Here is a 22,582-nt window from a genome sequence, read left to right as displayed (position 1 = left end):
GCTCTCTCGCTGTCACCTGAACCATTGTCAAAAGCGAAACAAAAGTGAAAATAGTGTGTCTGATGTGTCTGAACCTCAGCCAAAAAAAAAAAATAAAAAAAAAATATATATATATATATACACACACACACACACACACACACAGTATATTAAAGAGCACATATTATGGTTTTTAAACATGCCTAATTTTGTTTTAAAGGTCTCATACAATAGATTTACAAACATCCAAGGTCAAACAACACTTTAATTTGCTCATAATTTAAATTGCAGCATTACATTTTTTTTTCCCGGTGTCAAAAACGACTCGTTCAATGATCTGTTCTAAAGGATTCATTCTAAACTCCTCCTTTCAGAGAGCCTACTCTGCTCTGATTGGTCAGATGTCCCAGTCTGTTGTGATTGGTCTACCGCTTAGTGTAGTGTTTGAGGGTGGGTTAAAGCTGTTCGTGAGCAGCCAATGAAGACCAGAGGCGGTTAGTAATTATGTAGGTTAGTACAGGAAGTAAGTCTGGAATTACTAACGACTCGTTTCAGGTGTTCAGAATCAGTTCTTTAATTTGGGAGTCAATTACTCCATTTGTCGTGCACTTTGATTTTTGAAATTTTGCAGAATTTTTTACATTCACAAACAGCTATATAACACACTACATGAAAGGTAATATTTGAAAAACCATAAAAGGTGCTCTTTAATAATAGTTTTGAGATTTAAACTTAAGCAAATTAAAATTGAGCATTCAGTATGTTTTATATCTGTATGTATAGTGTCTAATAATGCATTAGCAGTGTACACTTAAGTTTATCTTGCCAATAAAGCTTGATATGAATTGAATCTGTGTGTGTGTTAATATATTGAATCATATATATATATATATGTACACACACACACTGTATATAAACATTGTTAGTGCATATGTTAATATCTTGCAGTATTTTATTCTTGTCATATTTTCATCTACATTTTTATCAACATCATATGTTTTAATTAAAATTGTTTGCCATCATGACATGTCTTTCATCTCATTTTCATTATCATTAACTACATAAAAAAAAACTTCGTCAGCAAACATTTTCATTGGTAATTTTATTGAGGATATTAACATTGTTTCTGCATTTGGACAGATCATTTTGCAGTCCATCTTAAAACTGAGTCTAGGAATGACATTCTAGAGCACTCTTGGGACTGAAAATCTCTCGATGCTGAAAGCAATTATTGTTGTCCTAAAACAGATATTTTTCTTACATAGCACATTGTTTATTGACCAAAGTTAACAAAAGATGTAAAAATGGTTACAAACCTCAGGAGCAGCTGCAGTTTACTGTAATGGCTCTAAGATAGAAAGGTGTGATACTTGTACCCCACCTCTTTCATCTGGGACAAGAAGCTCTTAATGGAGAGCTCTATGGGATTGTGGGAACATGCTCGTTAAATAAATAGATGTAATTAGGTCCTGCCTCTAATTACTTTAGATTCCTCTCACCAGTATGGAATTAGTCTGACTCCCAAGAGCACCTGGTGCAAGGCATTTGTAATCAATCACATACAAACAGAATGCACAGGCAACACCCACAGAAAGTACCAGAGTGCAACAGGGTCATTCATCACAGCCCGCAATGCAAACAAGAGCAGCCATTTTGTTGTTTACTGCAAGTAAAGTACCTCTAACCCCCACAATACCTGTACACATACATATGTCACAGCCCTGCTCTGCTGCTCGCTGTATGGAGAAAAATTGTCCCGAAAACTACATTATCCAACCTATTATTACACCTCAGTCATGGAATTTTTCATTCTGCCCAATGGCATAGTGCAAGATGAAAGGTCTTTCTGAAGCATGAAGTTTCTTATGAATATGATTAGTGTGTTTTAACCAGTGACAGCACTGTCACAGATGTTTGCGTGATAATGCATGGCACCTAGCGAAGGTCGTGACGGATGCCAGATAGTGGGAGCGCTAAGAGCAGATACAGTGATAAACTGAAGCAGGCCAGGAAACAGACAGGGCCCAGGTTCTCTGCGGCCCCTCTAGCCCGCGGGAAAAAAACAATGCATCACCTCACAGCATGGCCAGATGTGGCAGGCGAGAAAAATCGCCTTGCACTTTGGGAAAACAAAGACAATCAGGGCTTTCTCTCGTTCGCCTCCCCTTCTTTTCCTTTGGAGAGCAGATACAGCAAGCCAGTCAAATGTGTATTTTTTTTTTTTATCTTTCTTTTTTTCCTTGCCAACTTGTCCTTTTTCTGAGATGTAATGGAGGGAGAAAGAGATACAAAAAACAGAACCTGGCAGGGTAAGGTACACATTCGTTTTTACAGATGGCAGAATGGTCCAGTTGATAATTGAAAAGGAAGTCTGGGATTGTGCACAGGGGAAGGCTATTTCTGTGCTTTTCCTGTGTAATTGACACTTGAACTCGCTAGACCCATGACCACCCCTCACACCATACTTGTTCCTTCTCTGTTGGCCCCTCCAACCCCTTTAGACTCCACCCTCCTATTTAAAATATAATAGTTATTGCTTGTGCCTATAGCTTACCCTTTATTTTGTTTTTGTGTGTGTGTATTTTTCTCTGTGACTGATTCCCTGTATACAAAACAGTGTTTCTGTTAGCTTCAGTGTGCTGCTGACTAACAGCTTTGGTTTGTTTTTGGAATTTCTGTGACCTGAGTGCAAGCAGAGATTCTACCATGTCCTGTGTCTAGTTTATGTGTGTAATGGATTGTATATTGACATGTACCTGCTGAGTTGTGAATGCGAGTTGCTGGTTTAATTGAATTATGGGATCGTGCTCCTACTGGGATCCACACGCCAGAGGACACCAAAGTTAAACAGACATGGTGAGCCTCTCGTTTTGGGGGAATTTTGTTTTGCTGTTAAAAAACACTTTTACATTCAACATAATATAGAAAAGAATTGGTTATACAATGAACATAAACTTAATGTTAAGCATTTGATCAGAATAGTTTTTAATTTAAAGGAGACACATTAATTTTATTGCAATCAGGGTCCAAAATTAACTTTCTGCCATATCAGCCAATGGCAAAAATCCAAAAATCAATGGGCTATGAAAAAGTACTTTGCATTATTTTCTATTAAAAATATATTTTTATCCCTATGGAAATAGAATTATTTGTTGTTTTTCCTTGCATATTTTTTGACAAACAGTCACTGATCACATCACTTAAAGCTTTATGAACAAGAGACAGCCAGCCTGTTTCACATACCTGAAGACACTTTGTGATTGCATTCCTCATATTTTCGGTTTGGTGGCTTAGATGAATTTTCCCAAAAGTTAGAAGTTTAAAGAACTTTAGCCATTCTAGTTTAACTTCTGTGTTCTAGTGTGCTAGTTGCGACAAATGTTTTCTTTTAGTATGCGGTTTGTCTTCACTTACATTAGGGGTCAGACTGTCATCTTTAAAAAATTTATTTAAACCATGTAATATTGCAGTTCCAATTGGCAAGTTTAAGTAACTCACCAAAGCCAATTTTAACTCGTTTAAAAAAAAAAAGTAAAAAAAAGAAAAAAAAAAAGATTTTGGACCCTGACTGCAGCAAATGAACAAAAGCTTCAGCGGATCTGAAGGTTTCACTTCAAGATTTTTCATCTTACATTTTGACTAGTGTGAACAGAGTAACCGTTTTCTTTTCTTTTTTTTTACTGCTTTGTTCCCCCTGTTGGTATAAGTGGAGTCTTCAGCATTACATAATGCAAGAATCTGATTAACTAATAATTAATATTAAAATGACATTTTGATTCCTCTATTATCCAACATGTGCGCTGTCAGCAGACACCAGAGTCAAAGCAAAACATGGCCAACCATTCATTCTGATTTTGTCTTGACTCCAAGAATGAGAGTTTTTGATTGATTTTGTTTTAAATCCAAACCTTTTGGTCCACTGTATTCATAACCATATTCTGTATGTTTTCTGATAGGCTAAATAGTTGTTTTTGAGCCCCGGTACAAATGAGTAGTATGACCAGTAAGACAAATTATCAGTTGTTATCACAATTTGTGTAGGTTCAATGTACATTAACACCATCAGCAGCTGTTCTACACAGAATAGGCTGTTCTTTAATGTGAGACTTCAGGCCAGGCAGAGTAAACACATGTGAATGATTTGGCTGTGGAATCCAGAAGGCCATGGAGAGAAATCCACATAGCTGATGACGGACACCCTGTTTGGCTTGTAATGCTAGAACAGGATAGGAAAGAATAAATCAATCATGTCTAAACTGTCAGGACTAGCATGTGGCCCACTACCAACCCCACTGAGATCAGAAAATATATACATTTTCGCTTTAAGGCTGTAAGAAAGCACTGATTCTGACATAAATTAGCCATAATCCGATTTTGAGAAAATCATACTGCAAGATATTATGGCTTTGTACTGTAGAATATGCCAGATATCTTGCTTTCAAATATATGGACACATCATTAACAAAAAGTACCATGGTTTTTTGTAGAATCTTGGAGTACCACCCTCACAAAAAAATACTAAGGGGGCCTGGGTAGCTTAGCATGCAAATGGAGACCCTGGAGTCACGAGTTCGAATCAAGGGTGTGCTGAGTGACTCCAGCCAGGCTTCCTAAGCAATAAGTTGGCCCGGTTGCTAGGGTGGATAGAGTCACGTGGTTTACCTTCCTCATGGTCACTATATGGTGGTTCTTGCTCTCATTGGCGTGCATGGTGAGTTGTGCATGAATGCCACGGTGAATAACAGGAGCCTCCGCCCGCACTATGCCTCTGTGGTAACATGCTCAGCAAGCCATGTTATAAGATGTGTGGGCTGACTGTCTCAGAAGTGGAGGCAGCTGAGATTCGTCAAAGTCGTTTTAGCAAGTCAGTCCACTAGGCGGCCATCTTTGGAACTGTCTCGAGCAGACTTGGCAACTATTTTTCTATGTAAACAAGTGGCATACAAGAGCAGCTCCTATCTACTTCAATGGGGTAAAACTGAAATCTCCAAAATCGTTTGTCAAGATTACAATCAAAGAACATATTTAAAATCAGCAGCAAAATCTGACAACACTAGTATCATAAATTGTGCTTAACCTTAGATTACGTTAAAAACGCAATTTTCCTGGCTTGTGTAGCTAATGCACATGTGTGTTCTCGAATTGATTGACAGGCGATGTCTGTATTTAAAAGGTGATTGGCTCTTTTACCTGTAATGAGGGAATTCCTTTTCTACATCCGTTGATCATTGGGCATTCCAGTTTCTCCCATTTCATGGTACTTTGATGTATAACTTAAAATTGATGTACTGAAATTCATGTACTATGATATTTACATCTCATACAAAAAAAGTACTAGGGTGGTACTATGGTACAGTGATGGTATCTGATGGTAATACCACTTGACTTTGATTTATACTATGGCACTGAAATTCATTTACCATGGTATTTACATAGTACTCCAAAATACTTAGTTTTGCCATGGTATGTGTCAAAAAACAATGTTATCATGGTAAAAGTCTATAAAACCATGGCAGTATCATGGCACCACTTTTTTTTACTTTTTTGTTAGTTCATGGAACATCAAGATGAAGTAACATGGTATTACCATCTGATACCATCAATGTACTATGGTACCGCCATGGAACACAGTTTTTGTAAGGAATAGAATTACTGATTTGGATATGTGTAATGCTGAAAGTCCTGATTAATTGATGGATAGTCTTTGCTGATTATTGCTGCACAGAGCCATAATAAAGGTGCTGATGAACCTATATACCCACCTTTATATTTGTAAAAGAACATGCACCCCTACCACCAATGGATTATGCTGAGTTCTTGGCCCGAAATGCTGTGCACATCAGAATGATGCACTCTGGTTGCAAAGGGCAGTTGTCAGAGTGACTTTGCATTTGCTGATAGCTCATGGAAAACATTGCTCCATCTCATTAAGTTATTGCCATCATTTTTAATCTTTATGGTTGTGGAGGCCACCGTCCCTCATTCTCTTTTTACATTCATTTTCTCTGTATCTATGATTAATGGCTGATGTCGAACTGTAGAGTGAGCAGGCATCAGCGAAGGTGAGATCATAATTAGTTTAGCTGATGCAGGGCCCTCCAATGGCGCATCTGGACGGAAAAATTACCCTATAGGAAGCTGGCTGCACCCCAAAACTTTTTTACTGATACGTTGTGAAACACCAGATGAATCAAGTGCCCTTTTCCCTGCCAAAAAAGCTGTATGGTCTCTGAGCCAAAATTGTCTGCAGAAAGCTTTCCATTCTAAATGTATTAGAGCACAATTAGGAGCATTGTACTTTGCTGGCAGGAGAAATGTGCTCCCTACACAAGCCGTCTGAAGTTAGGCTAAATAAATTGCAAACATTCTATAAGGCTAAACGAGTTTTACAGGGGCCATAATCTAGGTAATTCCAGTGATTTGCCCCTGTTGACTCTTGAGATTCACTTGTAGTTCTGTCTGTTCCCTGCGGATGATTCATGTGGCTATATCTCTCTTCTTTTTTCATACTTCAGTTTATTTTTCCCTCCTCTCACAGTAGAGTGCAATATTTGAAGCTACTAGATATTTTCAGTATCATTTGGATATATAAAGTTACTTGTCATGCATGTATTAGAAAAGAGAAATTTATTGAAGGATCCAAATATTTGTTTGTCCCAAGACATGTCGGGCCAGTGTGGGCAACACGGTTTCAGGTAGCCAGGTGAGCATAGTTCTGTTTCCACTGGAAGGTTAATTATTGTTAGAATCAGCTTGATTCTATTAATTTGGACATATTGTGTCTCTAACTGCCTGAGCTGCCATACTCGGCTACAACCCACAGTTATCACCCCCCCCCCACCAACCTGCTTTTTCGGTTCTCTGCCTCTTCTGTCATTTTTTTTTTTTTTCTGCTCTCTCTTCATGTCTGTTCCAAAGCCTAGTGAGCTGCCTATATAGACAGTATCTTTACAGAGATATCCTTTCAAATGGACTTGACTGGGAACCAAATCAACCCAAATCTGAAGTCATTTTTCAGTGAAAATCTTGACATCCATTGCACGTTTATGAGCATTATGCGAGAGGCTCGCTCACAGTGACTCAAGTTGTCAGTTGAGCATGCATGCCATTGTGAACAAGCTTTTTCAGCGCTCATGAATGCGCAATGTCAATGTCGAAAATGTCAAGATTTTCACTGAAAAAATGACTTGCATTTAATTACATCTTATGCCTTCAGAAGAATCGGAATATGATGCTTGAGTTGCATGTACTACTTTTATCATACTTTTGGATCCTTTTTTACGTTTTAATGTGAATCACTATCAACTGCCATTGTATTGAAAAGATGGACCGGCATATTCATTAAATCTTTTTCTTTTGTGTTCCACATAAGAAAGTAAGTCATAGTTTGAAATGGCATAAGGGTGACTAAATAATGACATAATTGTCACTTTTGTTTGAACTATTCTTTTAAATGCTGCCTTCGTTGGCAGTTTTGAACTTTTCTGAACAGAGCTTTTGTCTTTTTACATTCACTTTTCTTCTCCATGCTCACCATCCATCCATCCTTTTTTTTGTTCCCCCCATCCTTTTTCCTCTTTCTCTTTGCAGCCCTCTCTTTTACTCACTTTGGCTCTCTTTATTTTTTATGATTTCAGAGACGGCGGGGTTCGGGGGTCTTCTGTGCCAACTGTCTGACCACCAAGACCTCATTGTGGAGGAAGAATGCCAACGGTGGCTACGTGTGCAACGCGTGTGGCCTCTATCAGAAGCTGCACTCGGTAAGGGGGAGCTAAGAAAACATCAGTGCAAGGGGCAGTGAGAAAGCCTCAATAGGCCACCCACAAATCAGAGAAACAGAGAGTTGAAATAAATGGAGAGGTGACATTGTAGCAGCTCCAGTCTGACCACTTCATTTCCGTGCTGTCAGGCGAGGATGCAGGATTCCCCAGGGGAAGAGCCCTTTTGGCCTTCCTCAGCCCTGCAGCCAGCTAATGGCCCTATGAAAGTAATTTTGCACCAGCTGGGAGCCCCACTTCCCACAGTCCTAACAAACACCTGACCTTAAACCTGAGCCAGTTACAATGGGCACTGGCAAAGCATAAAACCCTGTGATGTTGAGCCATTCTTAAAGGGGTAGTTCACCCAAAGCTGTAAATTGTCATCATTTACTCATCCTCATTTTGTTCCAAACCCATAGAACACAAAAGGATATATTAGGCAGAATATTAGCCTCAATCACTATTCACTTTCATTGTATGGAAAATGAAAGTGAATGGAGGCTAACATTTTGCCTTAAGAACTCCTTTTGTTTTCTATGAAAGAAAGTCAAATGGGTTTGGAACGACATAAGGGTTAGTAAATAATGTTTTCAGATTTCGGTGAAATATCCCTTTAAACCTTTTTTTTTACCTCTTGTATGCTATCATGGTAATAATTTTACACACCCTTTCCAGTTACCTAGAACCAAGGGGCCGGGGGCCTCAGCACACTTCCAAGGGGCCTCAAGTTTACTTCAAATTGATTTAAAACAAGAAATATTAAAATAATTTAACTTAATTAAAATGCTAAAAAAAAAAATACTTTAAGATGAATGCCTTTCTGAAACTTCTAAATTATTTTAATCAGACATGTTTAGTTCCGGGGAGGGTGCCTGGAACTAAATTGTCTTGGACAGTGAGGGGGTCTTGGAGTCAAAAAGGTTAGGAACCACTGACCTAGATGATATCAACAATTAAAAAGATATATTAAAGGCGAAGTGTGTAATTTCAACCTGTCTTCAGACTAGGGAAACACCGGTACCACTTTTTCTATTCCGATCTGATTCCGATATCTGAAATCTCAGTATCGGCCGATCCTGATCCGGTACCAATGTTGTTTTTTGCATAATTAGTTTAAAATATCTTTACCTCATTGTGTAGAACTAATTGGGGAACTCTTTTATATGTAAAGAAACCTCTAACTACACATTATTTCAATATAAATATTAATGTATACCCTATTAAGTAACTTTATTGTTAACTAGTCAGCAAAATTAACAGTAATTCCAGTCTAAGTCTTCAGTATTCAAATTTTTTTCAACTTGTATTCTGGACTTAAAAAGATTCAGATCTCTCTCTCTTTTTAAATTTAGTGGTAAGATATCAGTTCACTTTTCATTCACACAGTTATTTTTTTGGAACCCATTCAACTTAAATATTGTTATAATTTGTAATTAAATAATAATGATAATAATCATAAATTATTATCATTATGATTATTATTATTATTATTGACTTTTAGAATTTTAAATATAACAGTAATATACTGTATTTCAGCCATGCACCTTTAAATCGAAAACTATCAGGCTTTTATTTTGACATTCTGAACTCTCCAGGAAGTCCTGTTAGTGTCTGTGGGTATGTTAGTTCACAGTAGTTTAATTTGCTTCTTATTAAAATTTTGGTCAAATGCTCCTCCAGTGCCATTCTAAATAAGTGAAACAAACTATTGAGCATCTACATCTGAGATGTTGTTTGTGAGTAGCGTTCAAATATTGCGCACCACTGTGAAGGCTGAAAATAGCCACGAGTGAATCACCAGCCTGCCCGTGCCTATGTGTGTGTGTCAACAGAGCAGCACCGTTCACTAACGCGCTGCGCATGCATACTATATATTTACTTATTAAACACAGCCTTTTGTGATTCACAGAGCTATCGCATGTCTTCAAGTGGCTTTGAATAAAATGCACGAGTCGAATGGACTTTAATGGTGATTGAATGGTTCTTTTATGTCATTTTTGGAGCTTGACAGTAACGAACCTGACTAACCCACAGTACCGTATTTGGATCAGGCTTGTCGGACCGATACCCGATCCCTCTAAAAACGTCAGTATCGAAACTGATACCGATCCAAGTATCAGATCGGTGCATCCCTATTTCAGACAGGTTTCCCGAACACTGCCCTGTTAGTTAAAAAACAGGTAGTCCCGCCCAAAAATCACACCATTTTGGTTGGAATGCTCAAGCAAACAGAGTAATGTACTGAAAGCACCATAAAGACACAGTGTTTACATTTTTCAGGAAAATCTACCTTATAATGGCTCACTTATACTGTAGTTGTCTCTGCATATTAAACTGGGATATAAGAAGGTATTTTAAAATCGTAAAAACTAATTATACACTTCACCTCTTAATACATTTTATTGCCGTTTTATTATATTTTGGGTTTTTTAGTCTGTGGGAATTGGGAGAGCCCATATATTCAAAGAAAAAGAAACTGCTCAGAAATATAGCAAATTTTTGGACTCAGTAATAAAATGGCTTGATTTGATTTTCTTTATAGCTTCACAGTTCTCTGCTCCCCCAATTTAATTTTGATCTGAAGGAGCATTTCCCCCCCTTTTATTTTCCTTTCTCCATTCATCTGTAGCTATACCTATATTTTGTCTGCAATCTTGAAAATATTCCGCTGTTTTCTTTGAACTGATGTCTGGATAAACATAATGGATAAACAAAGTCGACAACATGTGAGCAATTAAACCTAAGAAACAAGATAAGCATTGTGCTTAGGCCAGTCTGTTGCTGGACTTAACATTGGTTTTGCATTCTAATCTTTGGAAATTCTTCAGAACTGGTTTAGTTCTGTGAGTGGAGTGTTTCTTTTATTTACTGTCTCGATATGCAACGTTGGAAGCATGCATTGGAGGCCCCAGGCTATTGGGACGAGTGCCTGGGTGGCACAGGCTCGGATACAGGGGCCCGACTGAATCAGTGTGGTCGGCTGGGGAAAGGCAGTCAGGCACTGCAGTGCCTGGATCACAAGAGACCCTTTCAGGGGCCATGCCACCTGGTGGTTTGAGCGGACTTGAGTCGTACTAACTCGGCCCAGCACGGCCGCTCACATCTGCCTGTCTGTCCGCACCACCTCATCAGAGAGGCTGCAATCAATGGCCGCTTCACAGCCGGCCCTTTGAAATACTGTACGCTCCATTTACTGCCCCACATTAAACTCTGTCTGGAGTAAATAAGTTTCCTGACCATGGAAGTTTTTCTAACTTTGACATTTATGTTGGAGTTCCATCATGCATTGATGAAGCAGCTGTACACTCCAATAAGTCTTTACTCTGGGGGTGTTTAAAGCTGTAGTTAGGTTGCCTGGGACAGAGAAACAACAAAGAGGGTGGCCATGACTTTAAGGGAGAAAGGAACAATTCTTGACAACTTTACAACCAAGATCACACTGATATTAAAAGGCCCCAGGAAGATGAATTTCATGCGAGTGGAACACAGTGTAACTGGGCAGGTGGCTTCAGTTGTTAGTAAGTAGTACTTCTCTGGGCCTAATCAGACCCACAGTCAATGAATGCTTACAAGCACACTTATTCATAGAACAATGAGTTATTTATGGAATTTTTGTTGATTGTTGTTTAGATGACTTAATTGTTTGCACTTATCTGGTTGATTTCACTTCATTACAGGAATGAAAATGTTCACTTTAAAATCTTCAGGTTCCCGTGATAATTAATGCATAGACATTGCTGTCGACAAACGTCTGATATGGCTAAATTACCAGCAGTACATCAACTTCAATCATGTTGATTGTCAAGTATCTAAAACCCTCTCAGTCATCAAGTAGTGTTTCATTTAAATATAAGAGTGGTTTTCTAATTTGTTGAATTACTGGATTTAAAATATTAACAGTTCATTATGGAAATATTCTTTTCTCCTAATCTTTTGTTTTTTTTCTTGCATTCTTTGGTGGATAATGAGGACAGCTATTGTGACAGTGTCAGAGTTTCCGCTAAGAAATTTTGGTGCCAGCCAACGTGTACGGGAATTATAAAGTTTACCAGACAAATTGGAAAAATTAGCTGCTTTTCAATTTAAAAAAACATTCAACACAAAAACATAGGGCAAAGTAAAAAGCTAAACTGCAATGTGCCACACATCTTTTTGTTCACAAAGAAATATTATAACAAGAAAAATTGTTAGGTTAGGTTAGGTCATATAATTTTTTTCACCTTGGCTAATTTCTTGCTCTTTACTTTTATGACTATTTTTCTCTGATTTTACATAGCATGAAGTGTTTTGCTGCGAAGCTGTTGTTAAAACCTCTGTGGCAGCGGAGCGCTGTCAGCATTGAGATGGCGTAACACTGTACACTTATGTCATCAACTAAAGGGGTTGCTGACACTTCGTGTTAATATTTTCACCGGACATTGTGTCATACATTTTTTTTATTTTGACATTGGGATGTTTTAAAGGTAACAAACTGGTATTACCAGCTAATGGAAAGCCTGGTTGGTGTTCATCTTTTAAAGACCTCATGAAAAGTTGACAAAACCAGATATTGTCAGATATACTTTAAAAAATGTACAGTCTCTCATTTCTGGGAATATGGACCTATAATATATATGTTTCATCTTGCACTATACAGAGTTTTGTCCAATCAAATGCATTTTAGAATTATACAGAGTTTTGTCCAATCAGATGTGCTCTAGAATAACACTGTCCCTGTGTTGAGTGTCACCCTGGTAACTGCCTAGCAACCAAATGAGCTCACCCTAGCAACCGAGTAGCAAAACATGTATATCTGCACCAGAACATCGTAGAGATTTCTGGATTGGCTCATTTCACTCAGACTAGCAAGGAGCCTTTTGAATATCACCCTGGTAACTGCCTAGCAACCAGATGGGGTCACCCTAAAAACCGAGTAGCAAAACATGTATATCTGCACCAGAACATCGTAGAGACATCCGGATTGGCTCATTTCACTAAGGCTAGCAAGGAGCCTTTTAAGTATCACCCTGGTAACTGCCTAGCAACCAGATGGGGTCACCCTAGCAACCGAGTAGCAAAACACACATCTCTGCACCAGAACATCGTAGAGACTTCCGGGTTGGCTCATTTGACTTGAGATAGAAAGCAGCCTTTTTATTTTTACCCTTGAAACTGCCTAGCAACCAGATGGAACACCCTAGCAACCATGGAACAACACCAATATCTTTGCACCAGAGCATCCTACAGTCATGGGGGTGGCCTCTTTCAACTTGGGGCAGTTAATGGGACATTGTGGTGACTTATTTTGCCACGGCAAGCACCACTCACATTTTCTTCAAGAAATGTACCTATCTTATTGTTATTACTTACTATAATTGGTAAACCCAGACCAAAGCCAAACATTTGTTTTTTATTCAAATTTGTACAAGAAATTATTACATCCAGCACTGGAAGACTGATCAAAAGATTTGATTTCCCTCAGCTTTTCTATAAAAATAGCAATAGCATAGGTCTGTATTTCATCAGTTCTAGCTCAATGCTCACCTTTGATGAAATAACTCTCATAACTTTTTGGTGAGATGATCTAACACCTATACATTCTAGCAGTGGACTAAATCACCAGTGGGGCACGCACTTTTCTAGTAATTGTTGTGCTCTTCACTGTGTTCTTTTTCCAAAAAGTAGCTTCTGCAGTGGACAATCAGGTTGTGTACATCACATTCCACTAGAAGCTAATAAACACTATGCAGAGAAATCACAGCCCGCAGGGTCCCTCAAAACACTGGCTGTGCGATTGTTTGTTTGTCTGATGTTTCTGTTTTTCGTTTTAGCTGTTGGCTGCTGATTCATAGTTGCCAGTTATATTACTGGAGGAGAGAAGGGAAGGAGGTGGGGTGGGGGGTTAGTAGATCTTCTCGTAGTCTTTCAGATCCTTGGTTTCATAAATAATCGGGATGCTTGTTTCACTGATGCTGCACTTACGTAGGCCAGAGGAGACTTTGCCCTTCATGTCAGCCCGACAGTAGTATTTTTTATACTTTTGAATAAAAACTTTTATACGCTGTGCAGAAATCATTTCATAATAGCACCTCATAAAACCACACTGTAGAGGGCCCTAAATGGAGGTCTGGGCCAAAACACATTGCAGTAATAAATGTCTCTTAGATTTTATCTTCTAATAATAGGGCTCGACATGCGCACAGCTGTGCGTCAGTGTCCGACATAAAACTCGCGTCCGCCTCGGTTTTTAACTTGGAGCTTTTTTGTGGGACGCAGACAAGATTATGTGGAACATTCTTTAAAAATCGTTTTTCGCAGCTCCTTAACATTTGACCACCCCTTGAAACAAGAAAACCCAAAAGGTAGAAAGAAATAGTTGTAAACTCTGGAATAGCAAAAGGTTGTTTTTTTTATAGACTGACCTTATGCGCCTTTCAGTATTATAAAACATCTTTTATTGGTTTCATACACGGTTCTTTAAGTCTGAGGTACTTTAACTGTTGAAGCAAGATGAGATGAAATGAATAGAGATATATTTAAGGTTGCTGAGTATGTGAAAAAGAGTGAAGTACTTTTGACAGTTTCTTCAAGATACCTCAGGGCTGTTTTAGGATTTAATATATTTTTCATAGAGAGGAAAAGGATCTTGCCAAGCTGTGATTGTATTGACGTAAAGATCAGTAATATTTATTATTAAAAAACAGGAAGACTTTCTTTAGAATATTTTTTTTTATTCATGTCTATACATTTTGTATTTATTTATTTATTTTTGCATTCATGTCCTACACATGGGACACAAGAAGCAATGTTTGCACAAAATACAGAACTAAATTCAGAAATATATTCTGGTTTTCTTTGTACCATAAAATGCAGAGTATAAGTTTGTATTTGATGCAGCACCAATAAATGTGCCAGGGCCACCAAACATATGGTTCACTCAAAAAAAAAACAAAAAAAAACTCATTTACTCAGCACCATGTCATCCAAAAGCTGTATTACTTTCTTTATTCTGTAAAACACAAAAAGAGATGTCATTTATGCTTGTTCAATTCAAAAAGAGCACCTTTAGACATGTCGCACCAGGTTTGACGTAATTTACAGCAAATGCCATTTGTTTTCACTTGTCAAGTTACCAACAGTTACGCAGAAAGTCTTAAAAATGCGACTGCAAATGGGATTTAAAAGCTACTGCAGGGTAGAAGTTTATCAGTGAATGACAACTTAAATTTTGCTCTGTTCCTCACAAAGTTATCATATGGCTTCAGAACACTTTCAGTATAGAGGCCAAGTTATTTGGACAACTTTTAAGGTACTTTTATGGTGATTTTTCACCTTTATTCAAAGCTTGGCAGTATAAATCACTATTTACTTGCCTTGTATGGAAAACAGAAGCACAAACATTATGCCTAAGGTATCATTGTATGTTCCACAGAAGAATGAAAATAATATGGAATAGGAACAACATTGGGGGTGAGTAAATTATGATAACATTTGAACTTTAGTCCACATTTTGTCAGTTTGTTGTGGTGTAGAAGTGTAGATATAATCAGAGCCTGTGAAATCTGAGTTTTTATTGCCTCTGTTCTGATTTAATACTTAAAACAGAAATGTTAAATGTCAGGTACTCATTTCTGTGATAAGCCAGTTGACAAATTGAGCACCATCACTTGTTTATTATAATACCTATAAAATAAAACAGAATCAGAGAAGAAGAAAGGAGAGAATCCAAATCTATAGAGTGAGTAAAGAGGGCCTGACATGGCCCAGCAGTAGAGGGCACTCTTTCTTTTTGTCTGACTTTCATCCCCTTCCTCTCTCAAAACAGACAGTCTGACATGTTCAAAAGAGCCAGAGCTTGCATTCTAACACCATCTATCACAGGGCATTAACTGAACTTAAGCAGCACAGTAAGATTTGTTTTAGATTTAACTCTGTCCCCCAGTGGCCAAACATTCTTCAAAATATGCATCTCCCATTTCTTCACCTTAAACATATGGTACAGAGCCAAAGACTAGTTTGAGGGGGATTTGTTGGAGCTACATTTTTGCATAAATAATTTTACATCTTTTAAGGAGAAAATGTTCGGGGTATAAGAGAATTATATGCTCCTTCTCTGTCATACTAAAAACACTTAGCCTTCCCAAAGCCTCTCTTCAGTTTGCTCCTCTTTGAAAGGGGTTGCTTTAATTTCCCGGGGAATATGATGGTGGATCTGGGTGCTACTAAGGCAAGTTGCATCCATACATGATTGATTCCCCAAGTGTCTCCACCTCAAAGTCAACAAGCAATAGGGTGGTGGTTGTGGGGTGCCTTCCACAGATCTGTAGAAATTATAGGATGGGGGAGAGTGTGGAGGGGGGTGACATGCCTTTGCCCTCTTCTTCTGCCAATTATCTCTGGCTTCGGGTGAGTCGTGGGTGATCTTGGCAGCGAGTGAGGACATGGAAGAACCTGTCTGGCTGTATAACAGAGGACGAGATTAGTTGCGTCACCGTACTGAAGTTTTTTCCACCTGTGCCACTGCCTACCAGAGGCATGGTGGAATCTGAGCTCAGAAAAATAGATTACAGACTAGTCAAGATGAATCAGTAATGACTGAAAATACAAGTGTTCCATTCTTTCCCTTCTGTTGCAGGAAATATCGCACATCTCTCCAACCACAGTAGTTTCCATTTTAGTATGGACATAAATGATGTAAAGTACCGTTACCTCAGGCTTATTCTTGGAAAGTTTCACCCTTTGATTTCAGTCTAGTTTTGGCAATTAATCCAATATCACTTCTATAATTGTTTCTTCCAACACAGGCTGTCCATGGATTTGTGCAGGGTAGATGCTGTATTTCATTTGACGTGAATAAAAATTAGGCTTTGAGTGATAGAAGTATTGTGCTTTCAATGTGTTGTACTGTTTTAAAGGGATAGTTCACCAAAAAATGCAAATTTTGTCATTACTTACTCTCCCTAATGTTGTTCCAAACCCATATGTCTTTTTTTATATCCATGGAACACAAAAGTAGATGTTAGGAAGAATGTTACTCTCAATCACCAATACTCGTCCATTGTATGGAAAGCAGACGCAAAGATGAGTGGTGACTGATTTTTTTGTTTTCCAGAATTATTATTTTTTTTGCAGAGGTCTTAACCTTACATTTTCAGTTCTCAGAGTTTTTTTTTTTGTCCACAGAATTTTTTTTTGAAAGATTGATTTTCAATATTTTGTTGGCTGAACAATTGACATCAGGTACACAACAGTACAATCCATTGAACAGACTGTACGTCTGTCCCTGAAAGCCTCGTTTTCATTTTTGGCAAATCAAATATGCCATCTGCCCGGGCTAAGGTTTATAGAAACTCCTTAAAACCACTAACTTGAAGAGACTAAGAGTGTACTTTACTAGTTAACACTTATTTGCATTTGTAAAATCACTGAACTACTTGAAATTTGAGCTAGGCTACATAGTCCAATGAAAACAAAGCAGTAATTAATAGCCTTTTGATGGCAGATTATTATGCTAACCAGCCTAATTACAAGAGTGTGTCCTCAGACTCCCAGAAGGGATAAATCATTTCACTAAAATCACAATATTAGATCAAAGACCTTTTTATGAGGCATTAAAAATAGATACAGTCCTGTCCAGTTTTGTGTTTTTTAAACACTCATGGAGGTTGTTTAAAAGCTTACCCAAATCAGTGATTAAAAACCTGAAATTTTCAACATAAGCGCTCTGGCTTTAGTCTTTTGTTTTTGGGCCCCATCTGAGTATTCCAATAAAAAGGGGACGTTTAGATTCATTATTAAATACACTGCATGGCCAAAAGTATGTGTACACCTGAATACCACACCCATACTGTATGTGCTGGTTGAATTAAAAAGTTGTGGCTTATCAAATTTTCACACTGTTTTCTCAGAGTCCGAGCATAGTTGATCCAAACCCGTCTGTCACAGGACAGATCATGGTCTAGGAGATCCAATTTCAGTCATAACAAAATTTTGACAAAATGTGTAGTTACTACATTTTGCCATTACTCTGCAAATTTGTCTTCACCGGAATAGTAAAGCATTTAATTAGATTAGCAATGTCCACATAACTGATGACCATGTAGTGCATATGTAAAGGTTACACTTTTTAAAATTGTATTTCTGCATGCAATGCACAGACATGCATTTTCAAAATAGCACTGAAGAATCCTTTGCTCTTTTTCAGACCCCCAGACCGCTGAACATTATCAAGCAAAACAATGGTGAGCAGATCATCCGTCGGCGGACACGTAAGCGCCTAAACCCCGACCCTGTACCGTCTGAGCAGGTGGGGTCCAAGCAGCAGCGTGTCAACAGTGAGGAACGCCTTAATGGCAGCCCTTTGGAGAGAAGAACTGAAGAATCTGGATCTGATGGTTCTTTGTCACGGTCTGAGTCCCAAGTCCAGCTTGGAAAATTCGAGACTTATGGTTCCTCAGGGACCAAAAGTCACCCGAGTCCCCGCTCCACCCACGCCTTCCTTGTCAACCAGACGCTGGAAATCCACAAGCGTATGCCTCCACTGCACATGCACAAGAGCCCTGCAGATGGAGGAGCTGAGGCTAATGGACTTGGTGCTGGACCCCAGGGCAGCGATGGCAAGGGTGGCTCAGAACGGGGCAGCCCTATCGAGAAGTATATGCGTCCATCAAAGCAGTCCAGCTACTCTCCTCCCGGGAGCCCCATCGAGAAATATCAGTACCCGTTCTTCAGCCTACCCTTCCTCCACAATGACCTGCAAAGTGAAACAGACTGGTTGCGCTTCTGGACTAAGTATAAGATGTCTGTGCCTGGCAACCCGGGCCACTACCTAGGCCATGTGGCTGGCCTTCCCAATCCGTGCCAAAGCTTTGTGCCTTACCCCACCTTCAGCTTACCACCTCATTTCCCACCTCCACTGACCTCTGGACCTGAGAGTGATACCCCACTCGACCTGGCCATCAAGCATTCCAAACCCAGTCCGACCCCCAATGGGGCCCTTGTTGCCAAGGAAAAAGTTGCGGAAAAGAAACAGGCATCACCTGTATCAGAAAGGGAGAAGGAGATGGATCGGCCCATGGAAGGCGAAGAGGGCTGTTCTGCTTCGCAAGTCTCCAAACCGGAAAAGGTTGATCAGGCCACACAAGATGAACTGTCCAGCAAATGTGCCCACTGTGGCATTGTCTTCCTGGACGAGGTCCTGTACGCCCTGCACATGAGTTGCCATGGTGATGGTGGGCCCTTCCAGTGCAGTATCTGCCTGCATGCTTGCACTGATAAGTACGATTTCACAACCCACATCCAGCGAGGCCTCCACCGGGCAGCCCCTGAGGCAAACGCCAACCCCTCTAACCAATGAGCTTTATGGTCTAGTATACCTGCAGTCCTAGCATAGCTAGAGCAGTGAGGAACCCAATGGGAGACTCACCAGTCTAAACCAGTGTACGAATGAATACATTGAACTTTTTGCTCAAAATGTGCCAAGATGGATCATGGTGCCTAATCAGCCAATGTAAGAAACTTCCATCAGTATAGCATTTCTGTGGGAGCTCACAAACACAAAAAGCTATTATCTATTTCCACTTGTAATGAACAAGAACTGCTTTTGAAGACATCGGTACAAGTAGCTACTCAATTTAGATATATTTTCCTTAATCAAGATATGTAATTTTGACAAGGCAGTTCAGCAAGCAAGGTACATCTACTCAAATTTAATTATTGCTTTTTTTTATTGTTGTTGTGTGTGTGTTCATTGATTTTTGGAAAGTTCTCTTACTTCATTCTGAAAAAAAAAAATGAAAAAAAAATGAGGATGTTTCTGCGTTTGTGGTTCAGTGTAGGAAAATGTGGCAGTTGTCTGTCACTATGGCAACAGCATAAATGACTGTCGTCCTCAAATAAAACATCCAGCATCCTCAGGGAATGTGTGTGGCTGAAATAGACAACATTAGATTAGTCTTACTGTCTCTCATTAACATTATACTAAATGTCTGTAGATTTACTGTTTGTTGTTGTGTTTTTTGGAAGAGATAGGGTTAGGTAACTCAAGTCACAATTCCATCAAAACTTTTAAGCTGCTGCCTTAGTTGCTTGAATAAATGCAATTCTTGTTACTCTAGAAATTTGGGAAGGAATTAAAAAACAAAACAATTTTCTAGGTTGTTAATAGTAAAATCATATTATCAGTGCCTGATATATTGTCCAAAGTATTTTCTACATGAAATGTTAATATGCAACATTGAACTTGCATCTGAATAAGGGCCCTGAGCTTGGCTCTGAAAAACGTTTACATTTGCAAATGTAGCAACACCTGCTATTTTGACTTAACTTTTTCCACGAAAACAGTAAGACATAACATTTTATTTCTTTTCCTCCAAAGGTGGAACATTTAACAAAAGTACTATGTTTTGTTTTTCTCGTCGTCCTTGGCCGCAAAAGGGCACTATGCATTCCAAGCGTCGTCCTTTCCTGTTACCTCTCCTTACCATGTACTTTTGCTTTGTAAATTAAGTAACTTGTATTGGACTAAAGTCTTCCTGTATTTTTCTCCTGTTCCTCTGATACTTCAGTTCAAGGGAAGCTGATCAGGCTGTGCTTTATTTGGTGTTTTTGGGAGCCAAGGCTCTAAATAATAAGCAAGTCTAAATTTATTCCGTTCCACCTCTAATTCTCAGATTAGTTTTCAGTGGTTTTACCAACAGAAATGCAATTGAATTTTTAAAGAATTTTGTTTAAAGATTGTGATGTTGATGGAACATAATTGCAGGTCTTTCTGGTGCCTTTCAATGGCAGTTGTCTCAAAGAGACATAACATTGTTATTTATAGTTTGTTTCACCTGGCTGTGCATTGGTTTATGCTCCTTTTGCCATTTTTATCATGAGTGGACAACTGTCTACCTGTAAAAAAACAACAAAAAAAAAACACAAAAAAAAAAAAAAACATCTTAAATTGTGAGCTCAAAAATAATCTCTAATCAGAAACATAATTTATCAAGTCAACTGCTTGATATATTGTAAAGCCATGTATGCATCTCTTCAGCTTTCCATTCTGTTTTAATGGAAAATAGGCTTTAAATCATTTGAACATCCCTTGACAAATGTCTTTCTTTTTTGTTTTGTCCACTCATCTATGCTTCTACACACTTGCCCCTTTTCATGGCCATATGTTCAATGAGTTGGGTCTAGTCTGACATTATTTATATCAAATGGAAAAAGGGAGAGAGGTTCAGGCTACAAATGCCTAATTTGCTCTCTATGTATTTCTCTGAAACTAACCTTACAACGCTGCTTAACTTCAAATGCCTCTTGAAAAATAACTGATTATTATAAACCATTGCTTTACACAAGACCATTTATACAGTTGGGTATTATATAACTTAAAGAATTGTTTATTTTTATGTTTTGTTTTATCTCTAAATGGCCATTCTTTCTCTTTAATTTGAAAATATGTTCATGCTTGCACTTCAGTTACTCTGTTTATTGGAAAGGAAGAAAGATCAAATGTGTTATTAGCATGCTAAGTACAGGTACTGCATTATAATAAATAAAAGAGATCTTGCCTATTTTTGAAGGTCTTGTGCAAGGCTTTCGCAATATTAAAATACAAGGAGTATTTGATGAAGCCTGTAAGCTTGTTTGGCCAAGGTCAAGGCAAAGGGCATAAATATGTAAATGTTTTAACCATTATTCTTAGAATGTTATTGTTTTTACACTTGCTGCATTTAAAGTGCATAGATGATGATTTAGGATTTATTTTTCTTTTTACCTGCCACCTTTGTTTTTATTTTTGTGTGGTAGGTTTTTACATGCAAAAAGATTCAATAAAGATGGCAAAGATGTCTGTTACATCTAAACTTGAATAATAATAATAATGATGATGATGACGATGATAATAATAATAATAATAATTAATACAATAATAAAACATTTTAGCAATTTGCTGTGTGCGCCTTCACTTATTGTCTCATCTGAAAGCATTTATCTTAAATCATAATTTTTTTTTTTGTTGTTGTTGTTTTGCATAAATACATCAAATAATGGCATGAATTGGTAGAGCTTAATTTTAGCCTATACTTTTTCTTAGAATGCAACAAACTTTGCACCACTAAAACTATTTAATAAATTATTAAATTAAGTGAAATCTGATTTTCATAATTTTTTCTGCTGTTTTAAATTAACAAGGGTGCTTTGTGTTCACTGTTCAGTGGCTACTACTCTTGGGCATATACTCAGGTCTATTGATTATTCTGTTTAATCTGGAGAGCTGGATCTAACCTTTTGACGGTTGATCAACTTAAGTCAGTGAATTGCAGTATCCCTGTGCTCACCGAGTCACATGACATGCAATCCAAATGAAACCTTTGATCTCTCACAGCGCTGTGTGAAACTGCTATTGATCGCTGTCCAATTGTTTTGTCTTTTGCCCTACAAGACTGTTGGTTAAGGGCTCATAATATACAGCCAGTAAGAACAGGTCTGGTTGTGGTAGGCAGGATGCCAGTCTAAAGCAGTGGTTTTCAAACTATTTGATGCCAAGAACCCCAAATATAATGATCCCTTTAAGAGGGACCCCCTTCCTAAAATACTGAGGTAGTTATACATATATAGTGGCATGTAAGATATATATAATTTACAAACCCCATTGAGCAAGCTAAAGGTGACCGTGGCAAGAAGAAACTCACTAGAAAGATACTACATAAAAATAAAAATTATTCTTTAATAGTATGTACATTGCAAGGAAGGAGATATTTATACTTCGAAGTTTTGTTTAGTTTTTCTCCCCAATTTGGAATGCCCAATCCCAATGTGCTCTAAATCCTCGTGGTGGCGTAGTGACTCGCCTCAATCCGAGTGGCGGAGGATGTATC

At 38.3% G+C, this 22,582-nt stretch overlaps 1 protein-coding gene across 4 annotated transcripts in view; it reads left to right on the top strand.

Moving 5' to 3' along the window:
- Window positions 1-21,809, top strand: part of LOC127425396 (zinc finger transcription factor Trps1-like) — a 158,933-nt gene extending 137,124 nt beyond the window's left edge. For all 4 annotated transcript variants that reach the window (XM_051671379.1, XM_051671380.1, XM_051671381.1 and 1 more), the window contains 2 exons: window positions 7,617-7,739; window positions 17,923-21,809. In XM_051671379.1, coding sequence (XP_051527339.1) covers window positions 7,617-7,739; window positions 17,923-19,074 — 1,275 coding nt within the window. In that variant the 3' untranslated portion in view covers window positions 19,075-21,809. The remainder of the gene's footprint in view (window positions 1-7,616; window positions 7,740-17,922) is intronic.
- Window positions 21,810-22,582: the final 773 nt, after the last annotated feature.

The sequence above is a fragment of the Myxocyprinus asiaticus genome, chromosome 34 (assembly GCF_019703515.2).
Source record: "Myxocyprinus asiaticus isolate MX2 ecotype Aquarium Trade chromosome 34, UBuf_Myxa_2, whole genome shotgun sequence".
Classification (NCBI taxonomy): domain Eukaryota; kingdom Metazoa; phylum Chordata; class Actinopteri; order Cypriniformes; family Catostomidae; genus Myxocyprinus; species Myxocyprinus asiaticus.
This window is presented reverse-complemented; position numbering and strand designations above follow the sequence as displayed.